Below are 27,257 nucleotides of genomic sequence, written 5' to 3' on the forward strand. Positions count from 1 at the left end.
GAATCACTATGTGGCGACTACAAAAAATGTGGTCAACACAGAAACCAAGACAGGATGAATGTTTACACTAAGACCACAATTGTGTTGTGTATGGCTGCAAACAAGTTGCACGCATGTATGTAGTGCCGATGGCTGCTTGATTTTCTTGCGAAATGTGCAAACCATATGGTGGGGAAAGCAGGCGGGTGGCCACACAAGACATTCAGGAATCAGTATTTTTTTTCTTTTAAAAAAAAAAAACTAATAAATAGCAAACAAACAGCGATAATCACAAGGTCAGATGCTCCAACACAAGCCGTACAGATGTTGGCAAGATTCTCTAGTGTTTGTGTGAAACCGACATGCCTACATCTTCAAATTGTTGTGAGCAAAACAATGCATGTTGTGGGGGGAGAGGGGGGGGGGGGGGGGTGCTCAAATGTTTGGTGTGGAAAAACTGCAAAATGACATAAAATATATTAAGAGACAGACAAAAATAAATGGGAGGAAAGAGAGAGAGTAATGCAGATGCATCTCCACCGCTTTTATTCCATTCTCTCTACAGCGTAGTTATCGTTGCACAACACACCTCTGGCGCAACATGCAAATGAATCACAGGAAAACTGAGCACGTGTAGACCTCTTTCATAATAAGTCCTACGATAACAAGAGCCACAGTTCCTCTTCATGTGTGAGGTCTCTCAAATAAATAAATAAACATCGATTATGATGTTAAAAATGTTAAAAATGATTAAAATGTTTTCTGAGAACATTGGAGACGGAGGGGAAAAAAAAAAAAAAAAAAATCGCTCAGGTTAATCCGAGATAACCGATAATTCAGATTTTGAAAGAAAGGGGGTGAAAAATGCTAAAATTAGGCCCCATTATCAGTATATGTGTACCCTGTTTTAGCTCTTCTTTCTTACGTGTGGAGTTTGCTGCTAGCGAGCTAGTACCACTTGGGCCAACCGCCAGTCAATCACAACGCTGACTCATAGAAGGCCACCATTCATGGTGTGGGCAAATTAGAATGTGCATTAAAACAAGCATGTTTGTTTTGGTTCCCTTGGGTGCACCCGCTACAAGCAGACCCAGCACATAACACATTTTTCATACACTGACGCCTGACAGAAAAATTTTATGGTTAACAAGTTAACACTTAGAAAAAGAATGCTGCTTTGATTGCGTAAGAGTGTTACCTCCTCCAGTGAACACAAGGTTCTTAGGGAATGCATACAATAGAAAGTCAAACGCCCCTGAAGTCGACCAAATTTTCAAGTCACATTAAATTCGAGACCTTGGCATATTTTATGCCAAGGTCTCGACTTCCACAAGGGTGTTATTTTTCTTTGGCTTTTTGTGATGCCACCACACCACAAGGTACCGGCAACAGCAATGAGAAAGTGAGAGGATTACCAGAGGACCAGAAATTGAACCTAATTAGCCACATGCGTCTTGATCTTGGCTACTCAGTGCTGCATGGCCAAAGGCAAATATGAGAAGGCATGAGCCGGTAACAGATTCTGACAGTATGAAAACCGTGACCAAAAATATTGTGGTCTCATGGTATCACAGTATAATGTAAATAAAAATGGAGTACAATAGTTAAAGTACTTATTTCTCAGTAAAAAATAGTTTCTGGTGCAGCTATGCCAGCCTCATGTTGTGCTGCGCATACTTACAAGTTAGCACCATATAAAACAAACAGTACCTTTTAAAAATAATAATAAACTAAATGCATCTGAAAAATCACTCATCTGTGATGCGTTCTGAGCAGCAGACTATATATTAAAAAGAAATGGCTCCCTAAACATATTATGAAACAATCATTATTTTTGAAACATTCTAAGAACACAGTATGAACCAAATACAGTACTGTATTTGGGGGTCATTGATGCTGTATTTTCTATTCTCGGCAGAATACAAAACAAACACCCAATCCCTGACATGAAAACATTTTTAGAATCATTGTTCTATGGTGTGAAATTATTTAAGACTATTAAGAAATATCAAATGAAAAATTTATTGTTTCTGGTGCTGCTATCCTTGACACATTTTCTGCTGCAAAGTTTGAACTGTGAAATGCACACAGTGGTTTCTATGTTTGCAGTGTAAATTGTTAGCATGCGTGCTTCTTGTTTTTGTCTGGTTGCACTTGTTTTTGCATCGGGCTGATGAAATTTTTTTGTCATGTTTGTTGTATTTCCACCGATGTAGTTCAGCAATGTGTGACACTTGCAACATATTGTTGTGCTTTTGTCCGCGACGCGCTTGCCATCTGTTGGTCAAACGCCAAAAGCCAGATGTGAAAGATGGTAGAGGAGCTTCAATTTCAGGTACATTTAAGGCATTAGGCATGATGCAACAGCTAGCTTCGCATGTAGCTTCCGTCTCAGCAGCTTGGTCTGAATGAATGTGGGAGGGGCAGTTTTGTGGATGTGCGCTACGAGTAGTTGTACGCAGAATGTCGCGGTCAGAATTTGATGAGGTAAAAAATTAAATTGCATATATACATGTATTGTTGCACTCCTGTTAAGAATGTTAAAATGCTACTTCAAACTTTTTTCTGAACAAATAGAGGTTTAATAAGTGCCACGGCTTCACTTCTAGTTCCACTATTTCCTGTGGGAACCTATGTTTCATAATACCAACAAATTGTTGGTCGCAAAGTGTTCCGCAATGAATTGCAGTTCCACTGTAGCAAACATTTTCCAAATATCTTTTCAAAATCTTCAAATTACATCAGGTCTATGTCTGGGGGGAAATGTGATGTCATTATGTGCTGATTAATGGAGGGAAAGCGCCATCAAGTCAGCATTTGTCCCCACCACATAGCTGGCATTCAGCCACTTTGACGCTGACGATTTACGAAGTCACGCACCTGTTTTAAGCGGTCACGAGTAAGCGTCCGACTTCCTTCCAGGTGGACAAGGTTTGATGAGAGAGGGGCAAACAATTGATAATCTGTGCCTGTCCATTAGGACTTGCTTGGCCCATAACAAGGGGGCGAGCCACTATGGGACAGCTTCTATCTCTCAACAGCTGGCCTGTACGAGCATTACTCCCAGGCCTCTGCTGCATGGGCGTACACGTATCAACAACATGCACATACACATAAACACAATCTTGAGGACCCAGGGGATCATAGAAGGATATTTGGTGTCTAGACTGTATAGATTCCATGGGTTCCAGCCAAGAAAGAGCCAGTTACACACTAAAACAGGCACTAGAATGCAGCTACCGTGGGAGGGGAGAAAATCAAATCAAAGGATGTCACCGATGGGATGTGCCATCTACATTCACACCTACACTTTGGATAATTCTTAAATGAAGCTAACATGCATGGAAGGAGCACCTGGAGGAAAACCAAGCAGCCACATGGAGAACATGCAACTCCACACAGGAAGGCCAGAGTCGAGATTCGAACCCAGAAACCCGGTACTTGAGGCAGACTGTGCTCCGCTCGAGGCTACAACCATCAAAATTATTCTAAAAAAAAAAAAAAAAAAAAAAAATGAAATATTTCCTTCTGTGTGTAGTGAAGCTAATATAATTACTGAAATAAATGAACTGCCCTTACTTTGATCAATTTATTATTTTCTTTCCCGTCTTAGTCTTGTAAATTTCTTTTAAAAATGCACACTTTCTGAAGTAACTGTCACTATAATCCTGAATAGTCATCCAAAAATTAACAGTAAGTGGCCCTTCAAAAACACCACCAGGGGGCAAGATTCTCAAAATCCCAACATAAAGTTAAAATGACCTCCAGTCAGTGACAGAAATTGGCAATCGGGACGTGTGCTACCGCACAGAGCGGCACTCCCATTAATAACTATATTCACCAAGTAATTCAATTGTTATTTAAAATTGTCTCGCACTTAGCATTTGGAGCGGCACAGGATGGTCATAAATATTCGTCAGCACCCTTCTCCCCCCTTTGATGACGGCCACCGAGGGGACCTCGCACAGGGCGCCATTAAGGCGAGCAATGCCACAGCCTCCAGTCCAGCCTTATCATTTGGGTAAATGACAGCAAAATGAGTAATTAACTTCTCAATTAATCTCAATTACAAGACTATGCATAAGTGTAGAATATGGTAGATCAGAGGTATATAGACCAAACATTTTTGTTGGTGTATTTTGTGGTGCCGTAACGTATTACTGTAATGGCATTTGCATTCATTTCATTCATTCATAGTGTTTTCAGTTGCAAGCATGGTCACGGAACAAATTAAACTCGTAAGTCAAGGCACAACTGTATGGTTAACTACATGGAGGTCAAGTGCAGCTTGTAATCTGCTCCAAAATCAGTCACATTCAGTGTACCTTGTCACAGTATATTCAGCTATCTGCAATTAACCGCATCGATGAGATGGCGGCACAAGACAGGTCATTGCTTGCCTGCTCCGCCTAGCTCCCAGGCAGCTGAAAGGCAAGAGGTCTCAACCTGCCTGTGGAGCAGCAGCACGCCGCCGCCTCACACACACACGCGCGCAAAAAAAGAAAAGAAAAACATACACGCAGACAAAGTCAAATAATGTGTTGACAATGCCCTCCACTTGCACTGTGACTCACATCCCCCCCAGGACAGTCCAAGCGGCTCGTCACGGGGACTAGAGGGGGAAAACAAACAGCGTCACTGTCGCTGACCCCGCGCCAAATTCGATCCATTTACCAGCAAATGCGCTCGCTCTATTTTTCTGACCTTCCCTGTCCTGTCCAACATCAGCCCCCCCTTCCACCTTATACAAGAGGCAGTGGAGACTATTCCCCGCCAAGGCAATCATAGCTCTACACACATTTGGTAAACTTATCAGTTTGCAGGCCACATGGATGGCACGGATCTGGTATAATGGTGCAAAGGATTAAGAGGCCCACCGATTGTAGCATGAGATTTACGTCAAAGAAAGTTACAGATTTTTTTTTTTTTTTAACGGGGGATGTTGGATATTTTCAAGATAAAAAGTTGTAAATTTTTTAGATTAAAGTCGTAATAAAATTATAAATTACTCAAAAAGTTAGTTATTTTTTGAGAAAAACAAAGTTGTGGATTTTTTTTTTACATTAAAGATATTTTGGAGATTAAGCAGTAATGTTATGAGAATGACGACGTATTTTTTAAGTGTATGTTTTAGAGAAAAGGTACCTACATTTTAATTTTTAAAAAAGCATAAATATGATTTTAAAGTTATATATTTGTTAGAAAACAGGAATATTTTCAAAATTCAATTCGTAACATTAGAAGAAAAAAGTTATTTTTTTAAAAATTGTGTATTTAAGAAAAAAGTAGCAGATTTTATATTAAAGTTGTATTATTACGAGTAAAAATTTTGGGGTGGGGGGATTGTAGGTTTTAGGAATTTTCAAAATTAAAGTCATAGTACTACAACAATCAAGTCGTATATTTTTGCAAAAAAAGTACAATATTTTCAAGAATAAAGTTGTCATTTACAAGAAAAAAGTAATATATTTGAAATTAAAGTCATAATTCACAAAAACTCATTTTCAAGAATAAAGTCATGTACTGTTTTGGATAACTCATTTCAGATAAAAAGTCGCATATTTTTAGTTGTATATTTATTTAAACGTTATTTAAAAGTCTAGCTTTATTTAAGTAAATTTTTTAAATTAGTTTAAAATCTTAATTTCGACATTGAAGTTATAATACTACAACAAAAAGTTGTATATTTCCATGAATGGTTGAGTATTTAAGGAGGGGAAAAAAGAGCAGTAGATTAAAGATTAAAGATTGATGAGATGTTTAAACTGAGGAAAACGAGTACATTTTCCAGAAAAAAAGTTGTAAATTTTTTTGAGGGAAAAAAAATCTGTATCTCTTCAAGATTAAAGTCACAATATGATGAGCATATTTGAGATTAAAATCATACGTTTATGAGAACATGATCGTACATTTGAAATAAAATGTATATATTTTCAAGATTAAAGTTGTAATATTACTATGATATGCTTTCACAGACAGCTGTGTCTATTTGACCAACCATACGGTGCACAGCCCGAGCACACAAGACTCTTTGGGATTTTGACTAAATCGGGAGCTGCCCGTACATGTTCAACTGCTGTCACTCTGCGTCGTTTTTGCAACATCTCTACTTTCTCACGAGGTGTCCTCCGCCACAGGATCAATGGCCTGAGCTTAACGCAATCAAGCAGCAACTACCCACTGACTCGAATTGAAGGAAGTCTGCTTCCTAATCACAAGAGCACAGATGAAATCAATTCCAATGAGCCTCATCTACATAAAGTGATCGAGACGCATGTGGGACAAAGAGTTGCACAACGCCATCTCACACACACACTCACTAACACACACACTCACACACACACGCACACAAACCATTTCCTCCACCCATGACTCGATCAGCTAGGCTAGGTGAAGATTCAGAGCCACTTTCAAGCTACCTGGGACCGGTTTTAAAGTTGTGAAAATAACAAATAAAAAATGAAAACACTTACAGGGAGTACAGAGAAGACTTTACACTTTAAACATAACTACAAAAAAGGAACACTTACAAGGAGTTGCTGTAGACCACCACTCACACCCAGATGCTCACACGTCATCATTTGGCAAGGATGTCTTGAATATGATACTTTTCCATTACATTACCTTCAATTCTCAGTTAATTGTCAGTTAATTCCCATAAACTCCAATGGAAAATGTTCCCATTTGAAATAGTTCCCAAATTCCACAGATTATCTTCCCATGAAAAAAATTTACTGGAAACTTCATATCTGAAATAAAAAGGTGTATATTTTAAAGATAAAAAGTCGTATATTTGCAAAATTAAAGTTGTAATAATATGAAAATGAAGTTGTACATTTAAGTCAGCGCACATTTTAGGAAAAAAGCTGTTAACTTTCAAATTTAAAAACGTAATATTACAAGAACAAAGTTGTATAGTATTGAACAAAAACTCCTATATTTTCAACATTTAAGTCAAGTCATATTTTTGAGAAAAAAGTTGCATTCTGTTTTGATAACTTAAATTTGAGAAAAAAAAGGTCATATCTGCAAGATTAAAATTGTATCATTTTCGACAACGTTGTAATACTATGAGAAGAAAGTTGTAAATTTGATTTTAAAAAAAAGTCAAGTATATTTTCCAAAATTCCCTAGATTAACTTCAGACATTACCCGGACATTTTCCAGTCTTTTGCAACCCTAGTAGTAAACAGACCGTGTTCAACTTTAGAGGTTCTACAAATCCTCAGCAGCTAATAGATAAGCTTCTTCATTATGATAAATAGACCGACGGTGGTCTTCCGTTTGTTCTTACCGTGCACAGCAAAGACATTGCAGGGCTGCGTCCCATGGCGCGTGGACTCCCTCTTCACACCCTTGATGAAGGCTGGCAGACTGGGTCTCCTCTGGTCCCCTGCAAACTTCCCCGGCTGCTGCCCCATAAGGGCAGGGTGCCAGGCCGTAGCCGGGACTCTGCGGGCCGGACTCAGGCGTCCGACAACTGGCCAGAGAGCAGGGAGTAGGAGGAGGAAGAGGGGAGGAGAAGAGCTGAGCAGCGGAGGAGACGGGAGGAGTCCTTCGCCCTGGGTCGGGATGTCCTCTCCTGGTGTGATGCAGATTTGTTCTGCAGGTCCAAGCTACTCCAGCGTGCCTCTTTTTATCACGCATTAATGGGATTGGGGTGCTTGAGGAATCTATGGGGAATGGGAGGACAATTTTCATTCAAGTGTCATTAAGCACACCTCCATCAATATGTTTTCTATTGCGCTTTTGTCCTCGTTAGTGTCGCAGGTGAGCTGGAGTCTCTCCCAGCTGACTTTGGTACGTGCGAAGCCGGGTGCACGCCGGACTGGTTGCCACAACCTTCCATCGTTCATTTTTATTCCTTCCTACCTTCCACCCTTCTTTCCTCCATTGCATACATTTTAATTTTGATTTATTTCAACTTTATTTCATGAGGACTGGTCCAATTGAGATTCTGAATTGCTTTTGCAAGGGGGTCCTTGCCAAGACAGCTGTAGAATAGTTCCAAATTAAATTCGCATAACTTGCACAATAAGAACAATCGGCAGGAGTTACAGTGTGCAAATCACATCAATACATCAGCATCGTCAGTCATCGCTTTCTCCCTTCTTTGCATCTTGCTTTCCTTTCTTTCATACTTCCCTTCTAGTAATTTTTCCATTCTTCCTTCCTTCCTTCCATCCATCCTTTTTTGCCTTCCTTCCAGCCTACGTTCTCTCCTCTTCCTTTCATTCATCACATCTATCCTAGCTTCCTTCCATCCTACCAATCTACCTCCCTCTCCTTTCTATCCTTTCAATACAACCTGCCATTCCTTTTCTTCCTTTCATACAATCCTTCTCCCCTTCCATTCATACCATCCTTCCCCCTTTCTAAACCACTTCCTACCTTCTCTGCTCCCTCCTTTCATCCTTCTTTCCTTGAGTACATCCATCCTTCCATTTTTCCTTCCTTCCTTTCATACACCCTTCCCTCCAACCCATATTTTCATTATTCCTTCCTTCCATTCATAACAGATATCCTGGCTTCCTGTAATCGCTTTTTCCTTCCTCACTCCCTTCTTACCATCATCACCTTCCTTCTATTTTTCCTTACTTCCATTTTGTCCTCCATCTATTTCCTTTTTCCCTTCTTCCTTTCATACCATCCTTCCTCCTATATTTATTTTCCTTCTCCCAACCACTCTCCCTTCTTTCCACTCATTCCATCTTTTCATACCATCCTTCCTTCCTAACAATCATTGTATCCCTTCCTTCGTACCTTCCATGCTTCGTTCCATCCTTCCATCTGTCAATAATTTTTTCTTACTTTCATACTATCATTCTAGCCTCACTTCTTTCCTCCCATTTATACCATCCATCCTAGCTTCTTGTCATCTTTCTTTTTCCCTCTTTCTGCGTCAGTCTTCCTTCCTCCCTTTCCCAACCTTTAACCTTCGTTTCAACCTTCCTTTCTTTCCTTCTATCCTTTTTTTCTTTCCTTCCATCATTTCATTGTCACTTCCTTTCATCCTTCCTACCTCAAATAGGTTTATTTGAAAAGTGTATAACTACTTATGGCCCACTTGGCGTAAAACTACAAGAAACTTAGCATAGCACTATTGTTATCCTAACTTTAAAGTTGCCGACTAGCATGTTATCGCTGCGAGTCAAGTCAAAGTATGGAAACCCCGTCCAAAAAAACATGCGTGGTGAAGCAAATAGAGCAGTGAAAGGCAACTTACGTGTTGTTGTAAACTTATATCCCGTAGTTTAGCCGAGCAACATAAGCTAAAAGTGCAGATAGCCATCGAGGCTAGCTCGCGTTAGCCTCTGGTCCTCTTTGAAGGCGCAGGAGCAGTCAACAGTTGGTCGGCGGCGCCGCGTCCTCACCCGAACACTTTTCTCAACAAAAACATCTCCAAATTCAACACTTTTGCTTTATTCCAGCCACCGGGAGCTAAGTGGCAAACCTCCGCGACTCTCCCCACCCATCACCATCTACTTGGAGAGCGAAATCGAAATCCAGGCGACTCCTCCGTCAGCCGGACGCCGCCAACGGCGTCTGTCGTGCCCGCGTGGAGACCGCCGCTGGCCGCTTCGCTGTCGCAGAGCCGCCGTGTCGCACACGCCTACTCATTGCCCCTCATGTGAGACTCCGGGGAGCTGCGGCGAACTTTCGACCGAGCGCTCGTCGTCGGGTGGCTGCTGGGGCCGCCATACTTCCATACGCAAGGTGGTTGACACAAATATGTGGGTGGGACCACGTGTGACGTCACGTACGTGCGTGGGCTCGTAAATTCTTCAAGCCGGTGCACCAGAATTTTTATTTTTTTTTTTTTGGGGGGGGGGGGTCCCTAAGTAGAGTACAACATTTCAAAGTTAGCAACGTAAAATCTTCTTTACCTTTTCACTGTAGTTTGCAGAGGTGGAAAAAGTACTCAGACTTTGTAATTAAAGTACAGAAATGCAAAAATAAAGTTGTTTTTTTTTTAAACCAGTTTGATTCCTTGATTTACAAAGGATGGCTGGTGTGCAGTGAGGAAGAATATATCAAAGGAATAAAGAATGAATGGAAGGATTGAAGGGAAGTAGGATGGAAGTAGGAAATAAAAGGAAGAAGGAACTGGAGGATGTATGAAAGGAAGGAATGCTGGTGTTAAGTGAAAGAAAGCAAAAGTGATGCAACAAAGGTAGGATGGAATTAAGGGGGAAATGATGGAAGGAAGAAAAAAGAGTGCAAGTAAGGGAGAAATGAAGGTAGAAAGGAAAAGGGGTGTTAGAAAGAAGGGTGGGAAGGAAGGAAACTGAAGGGTGAAATATGGTGAGAAAGGAAGGAAAGAAGGATCAAAGTTGAAGGTAGAAGTCTGAATTAAAAGCAAATAGGAGGATGGAAAGAATGGAGGAACTATGAAATGAAGGACAAAGGAGGGTGACAATAAATGGAAGGGAAAAGGGTGCAATGAAGGATGGAAGGTAGGTAAGAAGAATGGAGAGATGAAAGTAATGACAGAAAACAGGGTGGACTAAAAAGGACGGAAATGGTCCAAAGAAGACTGAACTAAAGGGAGACAATAGAATAATTGAAGAAAAGACAAAAGGGTGCAAGGAAGAGATTCAAATGGAATGATAGAAGAAATGAAGGACAAAAAACAAAGATGAGGGTAGGAAAAAAGGATGGAAGGACAGAATTATGGTATGAAAGCTGCAAAAGGGAGGAAGAAAGTATGAACTAAAGGAAAGATAGAGACGAATGGAAAGGAAAAAAAGGACGCAAGGAAGTAAAGATGGGAGAAATGAAGAGCAGAAATAATTAAAGTAGTATAGCTAGCTGTTGTTTGAAATGAAGGAAAGAAGGCAGGAAATGAAGGAGATGGAAGTAAAAAGGATATAAGGAAGCACAGAAGTGTGAAATAAATGAAAGGTGAAAAGGAAGGAAAAAAGAGATGCAAGGAAGGATGGAGGAAGGCAAGAAATGAAGGGAAAAATGAGGTCGGAAGAACGGATAAAGGATCTATGAAAGGAAGTACAGAAGGATGGAAGGGAGGATGTATGAGAGGTAGGCAAAAGAGAGGAAGAATGAAAGGAAGCTAACCAGGAAGAAAAAAGGAGGGTCCATTCCTCAATAAATAACAATGAACAGTGTAAGACTCTATATCCTTATTTTACATTTACCAGATGTGGCAAAAGTCCTGTACTGTAAGTAGAAGTACAGATACCGCCACTTTTTGATAATGTGGCACGAGAAAAGAAAAACAAAAATGAAACACTACATTGCAGAACTGTGCCCAGGAGTGTATAACATTCCAAACATCCATCCATTCTCAACACCGCTTGTCCTGTTCAGGGTCGCGGGGCACTTGGAGCCTATCCCAGCTGACTTCGGGCGAAAGGCGGACTACACCCTCAACTGGTCGCCAGTCAGTCGGAGGGCACATATGAACACGGACAACCATTCGCACTTACATTCATTGTCACTGAGTGGGAACTGAACCCACGCTGCCTTCACCAAAGTCAGGCAAGTGTACCACTACACCATCAGTGACTGTATAACATTGTTTGTTTGGTTTTTTTTGTTTCATGTTTTTACTATGGCCCTAAAAGTTAGATGATGTGCAAAGTGTAAAATAAAGTTTACTTTTATGTCACACAGCTGCAGGTTTATGGACAGTTTTATTCACAGTACACAAACATAACCAGTGCAGTCAGTCATTACCTGTGAGTCATGCAAGACTAAAAATCACAAGACATTTTATTGCATACACGCATACAGTTGTTGTTGTTGTTTTACAAAGTCACAAAAATAAGTTTTACTTGTTGGCATTCCAACAGCAGAGAGCATACAAAAACGGGAAATGTTTGTAAAGTTGATTTGGTCAGCGTGTGACTCAACGCCGGCTGTAAACGACTCCCAATTTAACCTTCCTGTTCAATAAGCTTCTGTTGTGTCAGCATTACAACCTCCTCCATCACTTCTGGTTTCAGAATGTCTTTAACCTGCAGAGACCACACACACACACACACACACACACACACGCACACACACACACACATGCGTCATGTCATTTTTGTTTTGTTTTGTTTAAACATGTTCTTGTTTCTCTTTTTGTAGCCTATCATATTGGGATCGATATCTGGGAAATATTTAACCATCTACTAATCAAAGGAGTCCATCCATCCATTTTGACTGTTTGTATACAAATACATGCATGTTAACATGCAAGGTAGGGAAGGGGGATTTATTTCAACCACGAAGCCTCGTTAACACCATCGCTAGCAAGCTCTCGTATCGTAGCCGAAGGCGGAACCTCTCACAGTGTTGTAAAAACTCACTGGCTGGGACCTGCCTGAGCCTGCTATCTAGCCATCCCTAGCTTCCGCAGAAAGATTGCTTGCCTGGCCTACGCTGCATCCACCAAGGCTAAATGTGTGTTGTTGCTATTTAATTGTTTCTTTGTTTGTGTGAAACTACGTTAAGCATCTTTGGGTGTTGGGGAAAATTGTCTGTGAGCGAGTCTTTCTGCCCCTGCAATAACAGTGGGGCTAAATAACAATGACCGCCCCACACTGCGTTTCTTCGCAAATGACATGACCAGCTAGGCTGGGCAAAATTCCAGAGTCAGTTTCAAGTGACAGACGGACGCCAGTGAAAGACACAATTATGAAGAAGCACGATCACGCGACAACAGCCACATCGACATCCCCCACGAGTACGAAGCCCCTGCTACCAGGTGATAGCCAAAAGGTAAGCAGAGTTGCACTGAGTTTTGTTCGATGCACACATTAGCGTTATCTTGTGTATAAGTGTCACGTACTTGACTGTTTGGGGAAATTGTGTTTGTGGGGGGCGATATGATGTGTCCATGCGCCACATACACACAGTGCTGTGTATGAAGCGCTGTCTCCACGAGTGAAAATGCTTTTATCGTTTTGATGAACATGCACTTTTTAATCGCACTCTTGTTCCACTCCTGCTTCCTACCTGGTGTTGTAGTGAAGATTCATAGCAGTAGAGAACACTGGTGTCAAACAGTAGGAACCTGTGCGCCGCCAAAGCCAGCAGGCAGTTCCTTAACCGGGAAATGACCTCACGGTCAGACAGGCTGACAGGCTGTAAGAGGGGACACACAAACAAAAACATGAACAGAGCAATAAAAACAAACACATTCACAAGGTTCTTACTAAGGGATGGGAAAACTTGTATACTCAAGTTGTATACTGTACATAAATAAAATTCGAACATAGAACAAAATAACAACAATAATAATAATAATAATAAAATAGATCTCTTTACAAACCAAATTAATCTGTGACATTGAAAAACTCCTGCAACGAGGCTTTGTGTCTTTAGACCGAACTGTTAGTCCTTTTGTTGGCCACCAGCTGTTCCATCAGTGGCTTGGTGGTGGTTTCAAGATGTATGTGGTGTTGTGGTCAGATGGACCATGTGCACGGCAACACGAAGCATTTTACAGGGGAAAGGTTAGGGTGAGTACAAGTTTCCAATATCCTTTTGTGTTAAGCTACATGGCATCTGACGAAAAAAATAACCTCAATCTTTAAATATGTGATAACATGGCACTGTGCCACACTTGCTCTTCTAAATTTAAATTGGTTTTATTGACGCATTTAAAGGCTATTTGGTTATCCAGGTGTTAGCCATCCTGCTTGAGCCTCCACAACTGAACTCTGTCTGCAACTCCAGCACTGAAGTCAGGGATACCCGCACTTCAGGAAGAATTCCTTGTTTTGCCGCTGCCAAGCGTAACTCACAGAGTCAATGAACATCTCGCGCTATGACCCAAACATGCGAGCCTTCAAAAGTCTCCAAGAACACCAGAAGAAAGACAAAAAAGATTTGTTGCTCCTCGATTTTTTTTTAAAGCAGCGTTTGAGGGTTTGAATACTCACTAAATATTGCGGCAAACTAAAGTCGTCAAAATTGCGTCACTCTCAAAGGGGCCGCAACATCGAGAACACATTACAGTAAATACGGTGTTTAGGATAATTAAAATACAGTTTATCAGTAAACCATTTCAACCCTAATCAGAAGAAATTTAACAAACGCCTCACCTCGAGGCTGGTGTAGAAGCCCCCGGCCTCCTCCTCCTGCTGTCCCGGTGTGGGATACAGCCACACAAAGCCGTTATTACCTAGGATGATGGAGGCCCCGCACGGGAGGTTGTGGAAATGTGTTTTCTGTCTTTTGATGAGAGACGGAGAAAGCTGGACGAGCACCCCCTGGCCGAGCTGCGATCAAAGACACAATCAGCACCACGTTTACAGTGAACTAAACCCCGTTTTGCTGTTTAACTTACTTTCCCATACTTTAAGCTACGAGTGTGAAGCGACAAGGCGCCATCTGAGAAGACAGACTGCACCTCTGCCTGAAAACACAGAGGAAAAGTTTATAGGAGAGACATTTAAAAATTGAATAAACATTAGGAAATAAAGAAAAAATACACTGATGAGGTCTCCCTCAAGTAGATATTCTCTCATGGTGAGCTCATCTTCTGCTGATCTTCTCCTCTGGAAGAAAATAGTAAAATATAAAGTATTTTGAAGAAAACATCTATAGCACAGGAGTCATTTTCAAATACAGCCAGATGTCATTTTATGTGGGCCACGAGTTTGTCACACTTTATTGACTTCTGTTCAAAACTGCTTATCCATCATAAAAGTTTAGCCCAACTGTTAATTTTAGCCTATGAAGGAATGTGGTTGGATGTTTGGTGGTAGTCGGAGGGGCCGTAGCCGCAGAATGGCAGCCACGCTTCCGTCAGACTGCCCCAGGGCAGCTGTGGCACCACAAGTAGCTTACCACCACTAGTGTGTGACCGTTGAGTGAATGAATAATGCAGTGATGGGGGCAATTATTAGGGTTCCCACACAGAACATATTAGGCAAGAGACAATAAGAGGAACTGCCAAGCGCTCTGTAAACAAACACAGTGCAAGTCAGCTTCTGACTACCGATATGCTTTTGGCAGAAGGTCATCACATCACAAAAAAAAAAAAACGTTACATTTACTTTTGTTTCCTATTCTAAAATACTGGAATTAGAACAACTTCAAAGTCAAGCAGCCTCTGTGGATTTTTTTTAATTTTTTTACCAGCTCTCCTCCAGGCAGGTTGACGGAAGACAACAAAAGGACGGAGTCCAGTCGGGAGTTTGTCTCTACCTTCCATCGTTTCTGTTGTACCTATATCAAAACATGAAAAACTTAAATACGATAACAGTGGACCATTACTTGGGAGTTGTAAGGAGTAAGAGACATTACCTCTGTGATTCTGCCAACCACCACATCACCAACCTCACCGTTGAACCTGCCATCCAATACAAAGCCTTAAGAACACATTTATTTTTCTCATTTTAGCCCCGAATTACCAAAACGAGGGAGAGGTTTAAGTCATAAAAACTATATTTAATATTATTGTAAGCCACTGTAACATTATGCACTGTTTGAAGATTAATATAGGAAAATAAAACAAAAAAAGCTGCAATAAATAATTTTAAATAATATTGCATCTAAACAAGTTTAAAAACAAACAGTCCTTAAAGATTGCAAGCAAATGTATTGTCCTAAAAAGTTAAATACCACTGAACTGTACTTAGGCAGTGATTTGTCACGTATCACAAAAAGGAACCCACGTATCGCTAGTGGTACACATACCACACTTTGAGAATCACTTGTGCTAAAAATCAGTGTTTGCGTACCGCGCTTACCTAGTCTTGAGTGGTCTCACACAAATGAGTTTGTCCACTCGCTGCACTTCTCCAGCCACAGAAGCAGTCAGTTTCTCCTCATCCACATAAGTACCATGGCCCCTGGGGATGAAAAAAATTATATGGTATGGCAATATTTAATGACGATCTCTCCGATTGAGGTATGACTGTCCATCTGTTCCTTTTCTATATCACTTATCCACATGCGGTTGAGCTGGACTGACTTTAGACTAGTTGCCAGCCAATTGCTGAGCACATAAACATAGTAAATGGAGTACTGTATAGTCAAGCAGACAAACAAAAAAAGAATATACTTCCACTAATACTCAGTCAGTTGCTGTAATATTAGTCCTTTTTTTTCACAGAAGATAAAGAATATATGCCTGAATATTTTTTCTTTCAAATCTGTCTGCATGTGTTGGTCAAGTATCAGTTGCTTAATGGTTGTAAAACGGCAACTATCGATGCTAACTATTAGCACGACAACAGGATTGTATGTTATATGTTAGCATTAAGCTATCGGGCAGCTCTTAAGGCAACGTAGTTTGGTTGTTTAAAATAAATGTGTAAATCTTTGTTTTGTGTTTAATTTGACATTCAACTTAAACTGGACTATTTTATGGATGAAATTATCACTATTGAACAATCTGCGGCTTATTGTGAAGTGAGTTGAGTTCACAGCCACAATACAGCGCCCTTAACTCAAGTCAAAGCAAAAAATAAAGAAATAAATCGTCCGATTGACGGCTCGTATCTCAAAAACTCACACATCGGCTCACTTGTAACGCAGTCCCTTAACCCGTTATCCCTACGCCAGCTTTTGCCCCAGCTTTTGAAAACACTCAAAAACATAAAGGATTCCGTCCTAAAACGGCTCAGATGAATGTATACATAAACCACACGAAATGAAATGGTGGAATTATTTCAGTGATTAGGCCATCACAGACAATGAAAATTACAATAAATTTTTATATCAACTGGGGGGGGGGGGGGGGATTATGTGCACATAATAGCCTCGAAAATTGACTTTTAAAAGCAATTAGACAGGAAGCTTCAAGCAAGGCTGAATGAGGCTTCACCTTAAAAACAATGTGGTCACTATTTATTTACACGGAGCAGACAGCAGACTTAATATGGAACGATAACACGGACCTACCTCATGAAACCAGAGTCTGACGTGATCACATCGCCGGGTACGACCAAATCTCTTCTGTCCCCAGTGGAAAGACAAACAGATACTAGTTTTCTCATGGCTGGTAATCTCATGTCAGCCGCCATGCTGCTTTGCTGCTCCGCTTCTTCTTCTTCTTTGTCGTCTTCCTGTTCCCTGTTGTAATGTGACATTTTCACAGAGGTCGCCATCTACCGTAATAGTTAAGAACTTCAACTTTTTTACGTTCAATGTGAATCCAGCAACATGAAATACAGTGTCGATATTTTAAAATATATATAAATAAAATATATTTTTTAAAACAACTACTTAGCTAATAAAGTACTGCACATATGATTTGAATAAAAATAATGCTTAAATAAATGTTCAGAAACAAACAGTTCTAAAAGATTAAATGCAAATTTGTTTAACTAAAAAGGTTTAATACAACTGAACGGACTGTACCAGATATAAACATATATTTTAAGCCACTGTAAAATTATGCACATCTTAAACATTTCATTTAGTTTTAGTACAAAATACCTCTTTAAGAATTACTATAGGGGATGACAGGCAACGAGCAGTGCCACGAATTGAAATCCCAAGGATTGTAATTGCCACAAGATAGTGGCAAAGTGCTACATAAAGCTCCTCAACGCACTAAAACATTGTTCCTTGGCACCAAGATGCCACCAAAACAATACTTTTATATTAGACAACGCTTTGGTCTGAGCACAAAAACAGTGTGTGGGGGGTGGGGGGGGGGGGGGAATCTGCAAATAGGTGAATCAGCGAGAAGCAACTCTATAAAAGAGGATGTAAAATGATGTTAAAAAAAACATTCACCAGACTATTTCAAAAGGATTCCAGTTGATGTAAAAAATGCATAAATGCTATTAAAAATTGCACAATGGGGATAAAACATCATACAATACAGTGTGTTTTAATGAAGTAAAATAGGGCTATTTTTTCCTTTCAAAACACGTTTCAATAATTTTAGGGTGTGTTTTTTTTTTTTTTTCTTGGGTGGCTGGAACTGGCATTACTATTTATTTCAAGAGAAATTTGATTTGAGCCACAACTGTTGTACGAGTGTTAAGATGGAACAAATTAAACTCGTAAGTCAAGGCACAAGTGACTCAAATGGGGAGTGTTTCAAGATACGAGACGTCCATCGGACGATTATATTTTTGCTCTGATTGAGTGCACGGACTCCAGACACGAGCACTGCATGGCAACAACATGCAACATGTAAATCAAGGCGCCACTTGTTTCTATCGTAAGCACGTGGTTTTGCAGAAATAACAACGACCACTGGGTGTCAGTGTTGACGACCCGATTCAACGCAGCGCGGCCGTGTGACGTCACATGTCAACACCAGGACAACTTCATCGCCGTGGCCAATCAGCGTCAAGTAAAAGATGGCGTCGGCGAGGAGGCACCGAGGAGTGAGAGCCGAGTGCCGAACGGTCAGTAAACACCTCCGGAACCCACTCCGTGGCCACTGAGACAACGACGGGGGCTGACGTTAACCGTCCCGCGGACACCCGTAAGATATCCTCGGGGGTGTCGGTGCTCCTACCCCCCGGCTCGGTCGCTGTTGTTTTCGGCCTCGGGGGGAGAGTTCGTTAGCGTCAAGTTGGGAAAGCTCCGCTAGCTAGAGCTAGCCGCGATCGCTTCTCTGGATTGTTCTCGTGGACACTCATGAACCCACAACAGCGACCAAAACACATTTCTAAGGCATTTTGTTTGTTTTCTCATTTGGCGGCCCAGCATGTGTAAACTGGATTAAAAAAAAAAAAAACACATTTGCGGTGGACTAGTGAGAGAGAGAAAAAAAAAAAAAGGGGGGCCAGGCGAGCCGGAGGCAGTTGGCCGTTATGTATTTTCTCACCGGCTGGCCACGGAGGCTCCTGTGCCCGCTGAGGAGCGCCGAGGAGCCCTTCCACATCCAGCCCAGCTCGCAGCGCTTTTACTTCGCCCTGCTTTCCGAGACGCAGCTCAGCATCTGGTTCAGTCGGGTAAGAGTGGCACCATGCATATCACACTAGCATCATGCATAATTGAATCACTGCAAAATCATCCACGCATTGGGTTTGTTTGCATCGCCACTGATGTTATGGAAACTGGTGAGAAATGCAAAGGTATTCTGGTTTGGTACGTAAAGGTATTTGCCTATAAAACACATACTGTACAACAGTATAAAAGCGACCTTGTTTTTAGTAAAACTGAGCTCTTAGTCAATCATTATTGTCCATCTGATGAATGTTTTCTGTTCATGTCTAACCCTCCCTAGGGATCTTAAGCCAAACCCAAAGTAACCACAATAGCAAACGCGTGGTTGAATTCTATCTGTCCATCAGAAGTGAATTTAGCAGATTGGGTTTCCACTGCAGCTCCAAGGCCCCAATTCTGATTTCATCTCCGATTTTTTTCGATTGTCTATTCAAGCGACGCATATCCGATGTGTGTGTTGACATTCACAGAACACATAGAACAATAACATATATTCATTGTCCTTTGTGAAAACTGACCGTTGTTCCAGCATCTTACTGAGTCAGTTGTGAAACTCTTCGTGTTTCTCTATGTATTATACTGCCCCCTGGTGGTCAAGGCTTGCACACCAGAAGAAGCAAGCAACACAATGTCCATTGAATTGAAGGACAAAATGTGGCAAAACTGGATAGTTGTGTACATTCTATTTAATTGTCATTACTGTCTTTTTTTATACATATAAAGTACGATGTTATTAAGTGCTATTTCTTATTCAAAACATTACAAACGTTTTTGTAGTATTTTTTTAGGGAGGCTGGAACATTAATGGCATTTCCATTCATATCAATATGGAAAGATGATTTGAGATACAAGTGTTTTGAGTTACAAGTGTGGTCACGGATCGAATTAAACTCGTATCTCAAGGCACCACTGTATTTATACATATTGTTGACTTCAGTGTTGTCACAGCCCTGGTGTTGACAGTTGTGTAGTTATTCATGTGCAATTTGTGCATCTCTGCATGCAGGTTGGTTAATATGTTCTATGAATGGTTGATTTGAAGTATAAACAAATGTAACTAACACAGAACATAAACATAACTCCTACAAATATCAGGGATAATTTATGCATGATGACCAGCAAAGCTCCGGGGGATAAAAAGTTATGGGACAGCCCCACTGAGGGCTTTGTTTACTCCGGCGAGCTAGTTCGGTACCTACAACAATGGATCAAGATCATTGTTTATTTCCTGAGCACTGGGCGGGACGTGACTGTGTTTTGCTTCCCCTCGTTATTTCCTCGCCAGTATCAGTGAGGCGTCGAGTACAAAGGACAGATGCAGCTTGCGCATCTGTTCAGTCCATTGTGCTGGAATAGCTCAGCGACTCTTCTCGCTGGGATCTCTTGGGTTCTCAACAAACGCGATTCTGTCTGAAGTTTTTATCGTAGGATTGTAGTTTTATTGCTTGCATTGTATGGTTTAGTAGAGAAGCTTTTCTCAAAGTGTGGGACGTATACCGCTAGTGGTACGCAGGCTTCCACTAGTGGTATGTGAAGGAATCAAATATATATATTTTTTTTATTCTCATGGATGGGAATCATTTTGCCAACTTTTGCACTTACATTTTATTAGATTATTCCGTTCTCATCAATTCATTCAATTTGCCTTTGTTTTCCAGTCCTGATTTATAGTGAGCGTCTTTCCGCAACGTCTCTTCTGTTTTAAATCCCCTTAGTCCTGAAGCCCAGCCAGCACAGGCTCAGCCTACAGTCAGTTCATTCAACGTTATTACTAATCCGTGTCGCACAGTAGCTTAGCCGGGTACGTAACGAGGTGCGAGGGAAGCAACGATGCAGCGTTGCATTATTGCCGTACCGTTCACACATGGCTTAACAGTGGTGCGCCTTCTGCTGTGTCCACCTTGGCCACCTGAGGGCAGTATAAGACAGACGTGTATATACTGTTCATCGATGTGTTATTATGACTCCTACTATTTTGTTCTAGGCAGTCCTTGTCTCTTTGCAGCAGCCAATCATATTCCAGCAGGGCATATCCTGCTTAGAACTCAAGTGGATTCATAATAACTTTTCAACTTCCTGTCTGAGCTCATCAGTACGGCACTAATATTAGTCGTTCTACGCAGTGGATAAAGAGTATATGACTGAGTACTGTTATAATGCCTGTCTGTTGCGGAACCATTTGTGTTCAGACTGTAGATGCTAATTAGCCTTCGCATTAAGCTAGCAAGGCTTTTCTTTAGGCACTTTTTTAAATACGCAAAGTGTAATTCATTTTGTTTTGTGTTTAGTTTGACGGTAAACTTCAACTGGGAATGGCATTAAACAGCTTGAAGCATCATTTTTGATGAATTGTTTACTATTTGCCAAACCGCTGCTTATTGTCTTGAGTTGAGTTCACTGCCACCATATAGCTCCCACCAGTGTTGTACCTGAACGAGTTCAATGAACAAAAGTTCATGAACTTGTTCATATTTTAGGAAAACGTGAACTGAACCAAGTTCATTTCTGCCTGATGAACTTTATTGAGAACGCACTCATTCTGGTGTCTGTGAACGGTTTTCGGACGAAAGTAAATTTTCATTCAAGAGTGCCAGGTTTTGTTAGTGACTTCCAGGATAAAACCCAGCTGAACACACTATATTTACGAGCGTTCATATGTCGGGGGATAAAAACCGTATTTGGCAACCCGATGGCCGCCATTCATCTTTACATGGAGCTGCGACAGTGCGTAAATGGGAGAAAATATGTTCTTTGGTACATAATTGTAAAAATTGATTACTAGGAAAATTATTAATATGTATCAGAATGCTTTAGTTAAAACACTGTAGGATCACACTGTCATAATATAGAATTTTTGTTTTTATCATAAAAATAAGATTTAATATTTTGTTATATAGTCAGTCACAGCTGTGAGAAATGCAGTTGAATGTCCGTTCACTATCGTTCCTGTCAAACTGGCGTTGCATGTTTTTTGTTTCGTACATAAAGGACAAAAGCCCTGTCTTTGTTTTAATTACTAATTTAAAAAAAACATTCAAGCAACAAGTTTTTCCTCATGTCTTTGAGATTGCAGGTGCAAGTTGCAGCTGGCTACTAGTGGCGACTGAATGGGTGGCAGCAATGAGGAAATGAAATGCCAGTATTTTGAGGGTAATAGCCTGTCAGCAAAATATTAGAAAAAACAACAACAATGAGCTGATTTATTTTTGGAAGTGTGAACTGAACTAGTTTGTATATAAAATGAACTTTCCGAACACTGTGTCTCGCATGTCAGGTTTTTGCTTGCAAGCCAAAGCAAGAAATCGGTCAAACAAGGGCTCGTATGCCGAAAACTCATAAGTCAAGTTATTCCTATCTCAAGGCACTGTATTTTTAGCTGCAGGCGGGTAAGATCATTTTATTGCCGCAATGCAAAATAGGACGACATGTTAATCAGCCTTGTGTGTGCAGGTATTGCTGCCATTAAGTTTTAATTATGCGGCTGCAACACAACGGTGAAGCCAAGCTGAAGGCTTCTCCGCTTCCAGTCTAATGTTACATTCTATTTTTCTGCCCTTGTAGAAGCACTGTTGGCTGTCCTTTGGAACCAAATTGTACAGCCTTATACATGTTGAAGAACCAAAAAGATCACTGGGCTCTATATATAAAATATATATAAAATGTTGACTGTCCGCAGCCATGTTGTTACGATAAGCAGTGCATGGTAGCTGGGACACGCTTTGAACTACGAAAGCCACTAAAACAAAATGTCCTGACACTCCAATTAATAGAAAGAAAATTGATTAATCGCCTAGCCATACAATAAAATAATGCTTTTCAATTAATGAATAGCAGCAAATCAACTTCCACACGGCAGAGCAAGTACATTAAGTCGTAGTGATCTGTTCACGAGCGTGCTAAGTGTTTCACATGGATAGCAGCCCTTTAACATCAGCGCAGGTGTGGAACGCGTCCTCTCAGCGGCCTCCAGAGATTACAAGTCTGTCAGCACAAACACAAAGTTGCAGTACAAACACTCCACGACAACAAGTCAGCGTTAACGGTCAAATTCCATCCAGTTATTCATTCGAGACTGAATTAGGAGCTGTAAATTATTCCTCATGAGCCTTAAATGTTTGCTGTGTGAACGTTAATATAGTTGCGTTTATAAGAGGTTGCCAATGTTTTTAGTTTCGTCAAGTCGCCCCCACGCTATTTTTAACACACTTATTTTCTTCTCCGTGTCCTCACTTGCAGCCCAGTGTTTTGATTGCGAGCTACATTGAGTCTGCCAAGGCGGTGGCACAGTTTGGATTCTACCAGAAGGCCGAATGGAAACCGGACGACTCCATGATAGCCGTGGCGGTAAGTGAATACTACATCCTTTGACATCCCTTTTGGTCCATGTCCATCGGCAGTGGTGGTGTCGATTTTGTGAAACTTGATTGCTAGTTAATCATATCAAAGTGTAGTGCAGAGTTGCAGAGGCGCTGATGATTCATTTAGACAAAGAACTACAAAAGCTAAAGCTAATTTGAGCATTTTTCACCTCTTCCGATTGTCGGTTTTCTTTTAAAGAGTTTCTTGAGCGAATATCCCAGGGTGTCGATTAGGGGTGGAGCGGTTTGCAAAATCCACGTTTGGCTTCGTATCTCAGTTTTTGTGGTGACATTTTGTGGTAATATTTTGTATTATTATTATTAAAATTATTTTTACCAATCAGAAATCTGATTTTACCAATCAGAAATATGTTCATCTTTCTGTGACAACGGTGTTTATTGACAGGCAGAATAATTAAATGCTCTTCCATTGAATGGCAAAAGGTACAGAGGCCTAAGGTGCACACAGCAGGAACAGCAGGTTTAAATTTTTTTATTGCTATTATTTTTAATATATTATTTTACTAGTGGCGGCACGGTGGACGACTAATTAGAGTGTCAGCCTCACAGTTCTGAGGACCCGGGTTCAATCCCCGGCCCCGCCTGTGTGGAGTTTGCATGTTCTCCCCGTGCCTGCGTGGGTTTTCTCCGGGCACTCCGGTTTCCTCCCACACCCCAAAAACATGCATAAATTGGAGACTCTAAATTGCCTGTAGGTGTGACTGTGAGTGCGAATGGTTGTCTGTTTGTATGTGCCCTGCGATTGGCTGGCAACCAGTTCAGGGTGTACCCCGCCTCCTGCCCGATGACAGCTGGGATAGGCTCCAGCACGCCCGCGACCCGAGTGAGGATAAGCGGCTCAGAAAATGGATGGATGGATGGATGTTTACTGTTGATGTGCAGTTGCGTTATGACAATTCTGCTTTGCAGTTGACAAATTGCACAGTATCTTTTTGTAAGTGTGAAATCATCCCAAACTTTGGACAGTCTCTGTCTTTTATGCGCTCCTTCCTTCTGGCTCATGCTTATTGCCATATGAGTCTGCAGCAACAGTCTGTGTGGAAAAAGGATCACTCCAAAATCCCACGATATAGCAATAAATCCACGATATAAAGTTAGATATGGACAACTTAAAAACCCGCAATACAGTGAGACCGCGAAAAGTGAACTGCGATCTGGCGAGGGATGGCTATTTGATTACGATAAAACACATTTTTGTCATAATTGCAAGATGTAACTCGGTATCGGCGAGTGCTCCAATGTAAGTACTCGTACTTGGTTTAAGAAAAGTGGTATCGTTGTGTCCTTCATTTTTAATCAGCATCTCTTCTCTTGTTTTAGCCACCCACAAATCAAGTATGCCTTGTATAAATATTTTTCTTCTGTGGTTCAGTTTAGCGTTTAGGATCTTCATGCATCATCAGATTCATACGGCCTAAATGTGCAGCGTGTTGTGAAATGCTGTCAAGGACATTTGCATTTTAAGCTTTCGCTTCAGCAAAGACCATGTTTTTTTTTTTTGTGTTTAAAGAGGCTGCAATACAGGCGCCACATTTATTGTCCATTTGAATGCTGTTTGTGTTTTGTTCTATTTTTGACACTAGTTTGGCTGATTGATTGGCTGATGAGGACTTCTCATACTGCTCCTATGTATGAGGTCCAGTTACAGGGGGTCCTCAGCTTATAACTCTACCAAGTTCCAAAACACGATATTTTGAGATAACAAACGGTGCACAGCGTAAGAACACTGCATGTCTTAAAACAGTTTACACAAATACATTGTACTCTTGCATATTCGCAGTTCGGCATCCGAGGATTCACCTATTTGCAGATTTTTTTTTTCATATATATTTTTGGGGGCGGCGGGGGGTGCAACCTACCCCCGTTTTTCGTGGAAACCGCTTATTGAAGGTATTTTCATGCTTATTCATGTTTTATTTTTTTTGGGGGGGCAATTTTATGGGCGTCAATTATTTCCGGATTTTCGCTATTTGTGGGAGAAAGGGACCAGGGCCGACCATGAATAGTTGGGGGGAGTCCACTGTATTTACTGTAATTATAACTTTACTGATGATTTAGTATAGGTTAGTGATAGATTTGGGTTACATCGCTGCCATAGGAAGTTAATTCCGTTGTAAACCCAGGATCCCCTGCATTGTAACTCCAAGGTTGCATTCACCAAAGTGGTTACCATTTGCAAAAAACTTTGAACGGCAATTAAACAGTTAATCAATCATGGCTGAGCATCCGAAGCGTCCGACCCTGTGTATATCTCCCTTTTTCTTGTTATACTTGTGGGCTGAAACACACATAAATGTGAATATGTCTCAAGAAAAAGGTCAGGCCCATTTCTAGCTCAGCCCTGGCCAAAAACAGCAGGGAGCAGCGGCGGCTGGAGTTAAAAATACCAGGGAATGCTTGCTCGACTGGCCATTATTGTGAGCGCGGTGTATCGGGAAACGCCTCGAGGCAATTCCTTCGCATATTGCCCCAAACATTCGCCTGGGCTCAAAGATGGAATGAGATTATTTTTATTTTGGTACTCGCAGGTCAATGAGGACACTGTGAACTCACACAACAGGGTTAGGATTCTCAGGCTGATTATGTGACAATACAATAGCAAAATGGTGACATTTTATACCCAAGGAGCCTAACTACCATAACTGTTTAATTTAAAAAGTGAGTTTTAGTCCTTACTTTTCCAACCAGCTGTTTCCCAGATGTTGTCTGGCGGTTCACACCCTGTGCAGACTTTAAACCGAATGTAATACTCTGAAAAGACCCTTTACTAATTCCGCATATATGTTATACTATATTTATTAATCCGTATGAGAGCGACCAACACATTGGAATAGGTGAATTTGTTTACATGGCAGGGGCTCAAGAAACGACGCAGTACTACAAATCACGTTAAATACTTTCATTTTTCGGCTGCACATCCTATTTTTTGGGCCCAAATGTTCCTTTTTCTGTTAGAGATAGTAATTCATTGTGTGACGCCTGGTGTGTGTGCCTTGGCCACCAGGGGACAGTATAATATATACCTATGTATATACACAGGGAAAAAGCATATTAGTCGCTTTTCGCAAAGGATAAAGAATATATGACTGGACTGTGAGTTTTGGTGTATTGTCTCTCTGCACGGAATGTGTTCAAATATCCGTTGCTTTAAAGGTTATTACAGCGCAATATCGTTAGTTTTGTTAGTCGGTCTCTGGTGTTTTGCATTGTCTTTTAGCATTAAGCTAGTAGACATTCATAAGATAAAGTTCTGTGGTTTAGTTAGATACACGTGTAATTCTTTTTTTATATGTTTAGTTTCATGGTTAACTTAGACTGGGAGTGGGGAATAGTTATTCACTGTCTGCCAAACTACTGCTTGGTGTGAAGTTCACTGCCACCATCTTGCTCTCGCAACTCAATTTTTCTGCTCGCAACTCAAGACAAAAGAATCCGCTAAGTAACGACTTGTCCCAAGACAAACCAGAAAGCGGAGTCATTCGTAAATTGTGGGATACACAGTCGTTGTCTGTAAAGGTATTTATTTTAATGCTGCTCTTTTGCCGTGGAGGATTCATTTTATTCCACTTGGTGGTTGCAATTTCTCTGTACAATTACACTGGCAACAACAAACTCTTCCATCCGAGACACCAGCTGAACTTTTAGTGCTTGTTGGCTTTCAACCAGTGTGTTTACTGTTGGCCTTTGACCTATAGAAAAAAAGTCACTTGCCCTCTGTTTTGGATTTCAACAATCTCCAAATGGTTCCCAGCTTCTTTGTATCAGGAGTTTGTCACTTGGGGTTTTATAGTCTAGCACTTCAATTCCTGCTCCATTTATGGACCCACTTGCGCTCAGTCCATGTTTGCGGGCACGTAACTCAAGCCCCTCTCCCTCTGTGTCGTCTTTGTGTGTAATTCCACTAATGGCCGTCATTATAGTTTTTAGCCTATCGGGCTCCATGGATGATTAGCATTGATTCACTGTCCAGCTTGGACAGCCCTAGCAGGAGTGCATCCCTTAAGCCCTCTGAGGCTGGATTTACTC

General features: G+C 41.0%; 3 protein-coding genes across 5 annotated transcripts in view; 1 reads left to right on the plus strand and 2 right to left on the minus strand.

Annotated features, from left to right (window-relative positions):
• abl1 (c-abl oncogene 1, non-receptor tyrosine kinase) overlaps nucleotides 1-9,699 on the minus strand; it is a 34,397-nt gene extending 24,698 nt beyond the window's left edge. For both annotated transcript variants that reach the window (XM_061699524.1, XM_061699526.1), the window contains exons 1-2: nucleotides 9,206-9,699; nucleotides 7,274-7,652 (exon numbers count right to left, since the gene is read on the minus strand). In XM_061699524.1, coding sequence (XP_061555508.1) covers nucleotides 7,274-7,400 — 127 coding nt within the window. In that variant the 5' untranslated portion in view covers nucleotides 7,401-7,652; nucleotides 9,206-9,699. The remainder of the gene's footprint in view (nucleotides 1-7,273; nucleotides 7,653-9,205) is intronic.
• A 1,917-nt stretch (nucleotides 9,700-11,616) lies between these two features.
• exosc2 (exosome component 2) lies at nucleotides 11,617-16,986 on the minus strand. The gene is made up of 9 exons (XM_061698481.1): nucleotides 16,843-16,986; nucleotides 15,687-15,788; nucleotides 15,241-15,286; nucleotides 15,073-15,162; nucleotides 14,424-14,489; nucleotides 14,279-14,347; nucleotides 14,034-14,210; nucleotides 12,943-13,071; nucleotides 11,617-11,957 (listed from the first exon to the last, which is right to left on the minus strand). The coding sequence occupies exons 1-9, from the start codon at nucleotides 16,962-16,964 to the stop codon at nucleotides 11,877-11,879; spliced, it is 882 nt and encodes a 293-aa protein (XP_061554465.1). The 5' UTR covers nucleotides 16,965-16,986; the 3' UTR covers nucleotides 11,617-11,876.
• Nucleotides 16,987-18,266: 1,280 nt separating this feature from the next.
• ric1 (RIC1 homolog, RAB6A GEF complex partner 1) overlaps nucleotides 18,267-27,257 on the plus strand; it is a 37,919-nt gene continuing 28,928 nt past the window's right edge. For both annotated transcript variants that reach the window (XM_061699119.1, XM_061699120.1), the window contains exons 1-2: nucleotides 18,267-18,857; nucleotides 23,089-23,196. In XM_061699119.1, the coding sequence (XP_061555103.1) occupies nucleotides 18,717-18,857; nucleotides 23,089-23,196 (249 nt within the window). In that variant the 5' untranslated portion in view covers nucleotides 18,267-18,716. The remainder of the gene's footprint in view (nucleotides 18,858-23,088; nucleotides 23,197-27,257) is intronic.

The sequence above is a fragment of the Phycodurus eques genome, chromosome 15 (assembly GCF_024500275.1).
Source record: "Phycodurus eques isolate BA_2022a chromosome 15, UOR_Pequ_1.1, whole genome shotgun sequence".
NCBI lineage: Eukaryota > Metazoa > Chordata > Actinopteri > Syngnathiformes > Syngnathidae > Phycodurus > Phycodurus eques.

Bases quoted from the DNA above. Each gene is read 5' to 3' on its own strand.
- exosc2 (XM_061698481.1), bottom strand. From the start codon at position 16,964: ATGGCGGCTGACATGAGATTACCAGCCATGAGAAAACTAGTATCTGTT. The intron at 15,789-16,842 runs GTAGGTCCGTGT...TTTCATCCCCAG, and splicing joins TCAGACTCTGGTTTCATGAG to GGGCCATGGTACTTATGTGG. The intron at 13,072-14,033 runs GTGAGGCGTTTG...CCCCTCTTACAG, and splicing joins GCTTCTACACCAGCCTCGAG to CCTGTCAGCCTGTCTGACCG.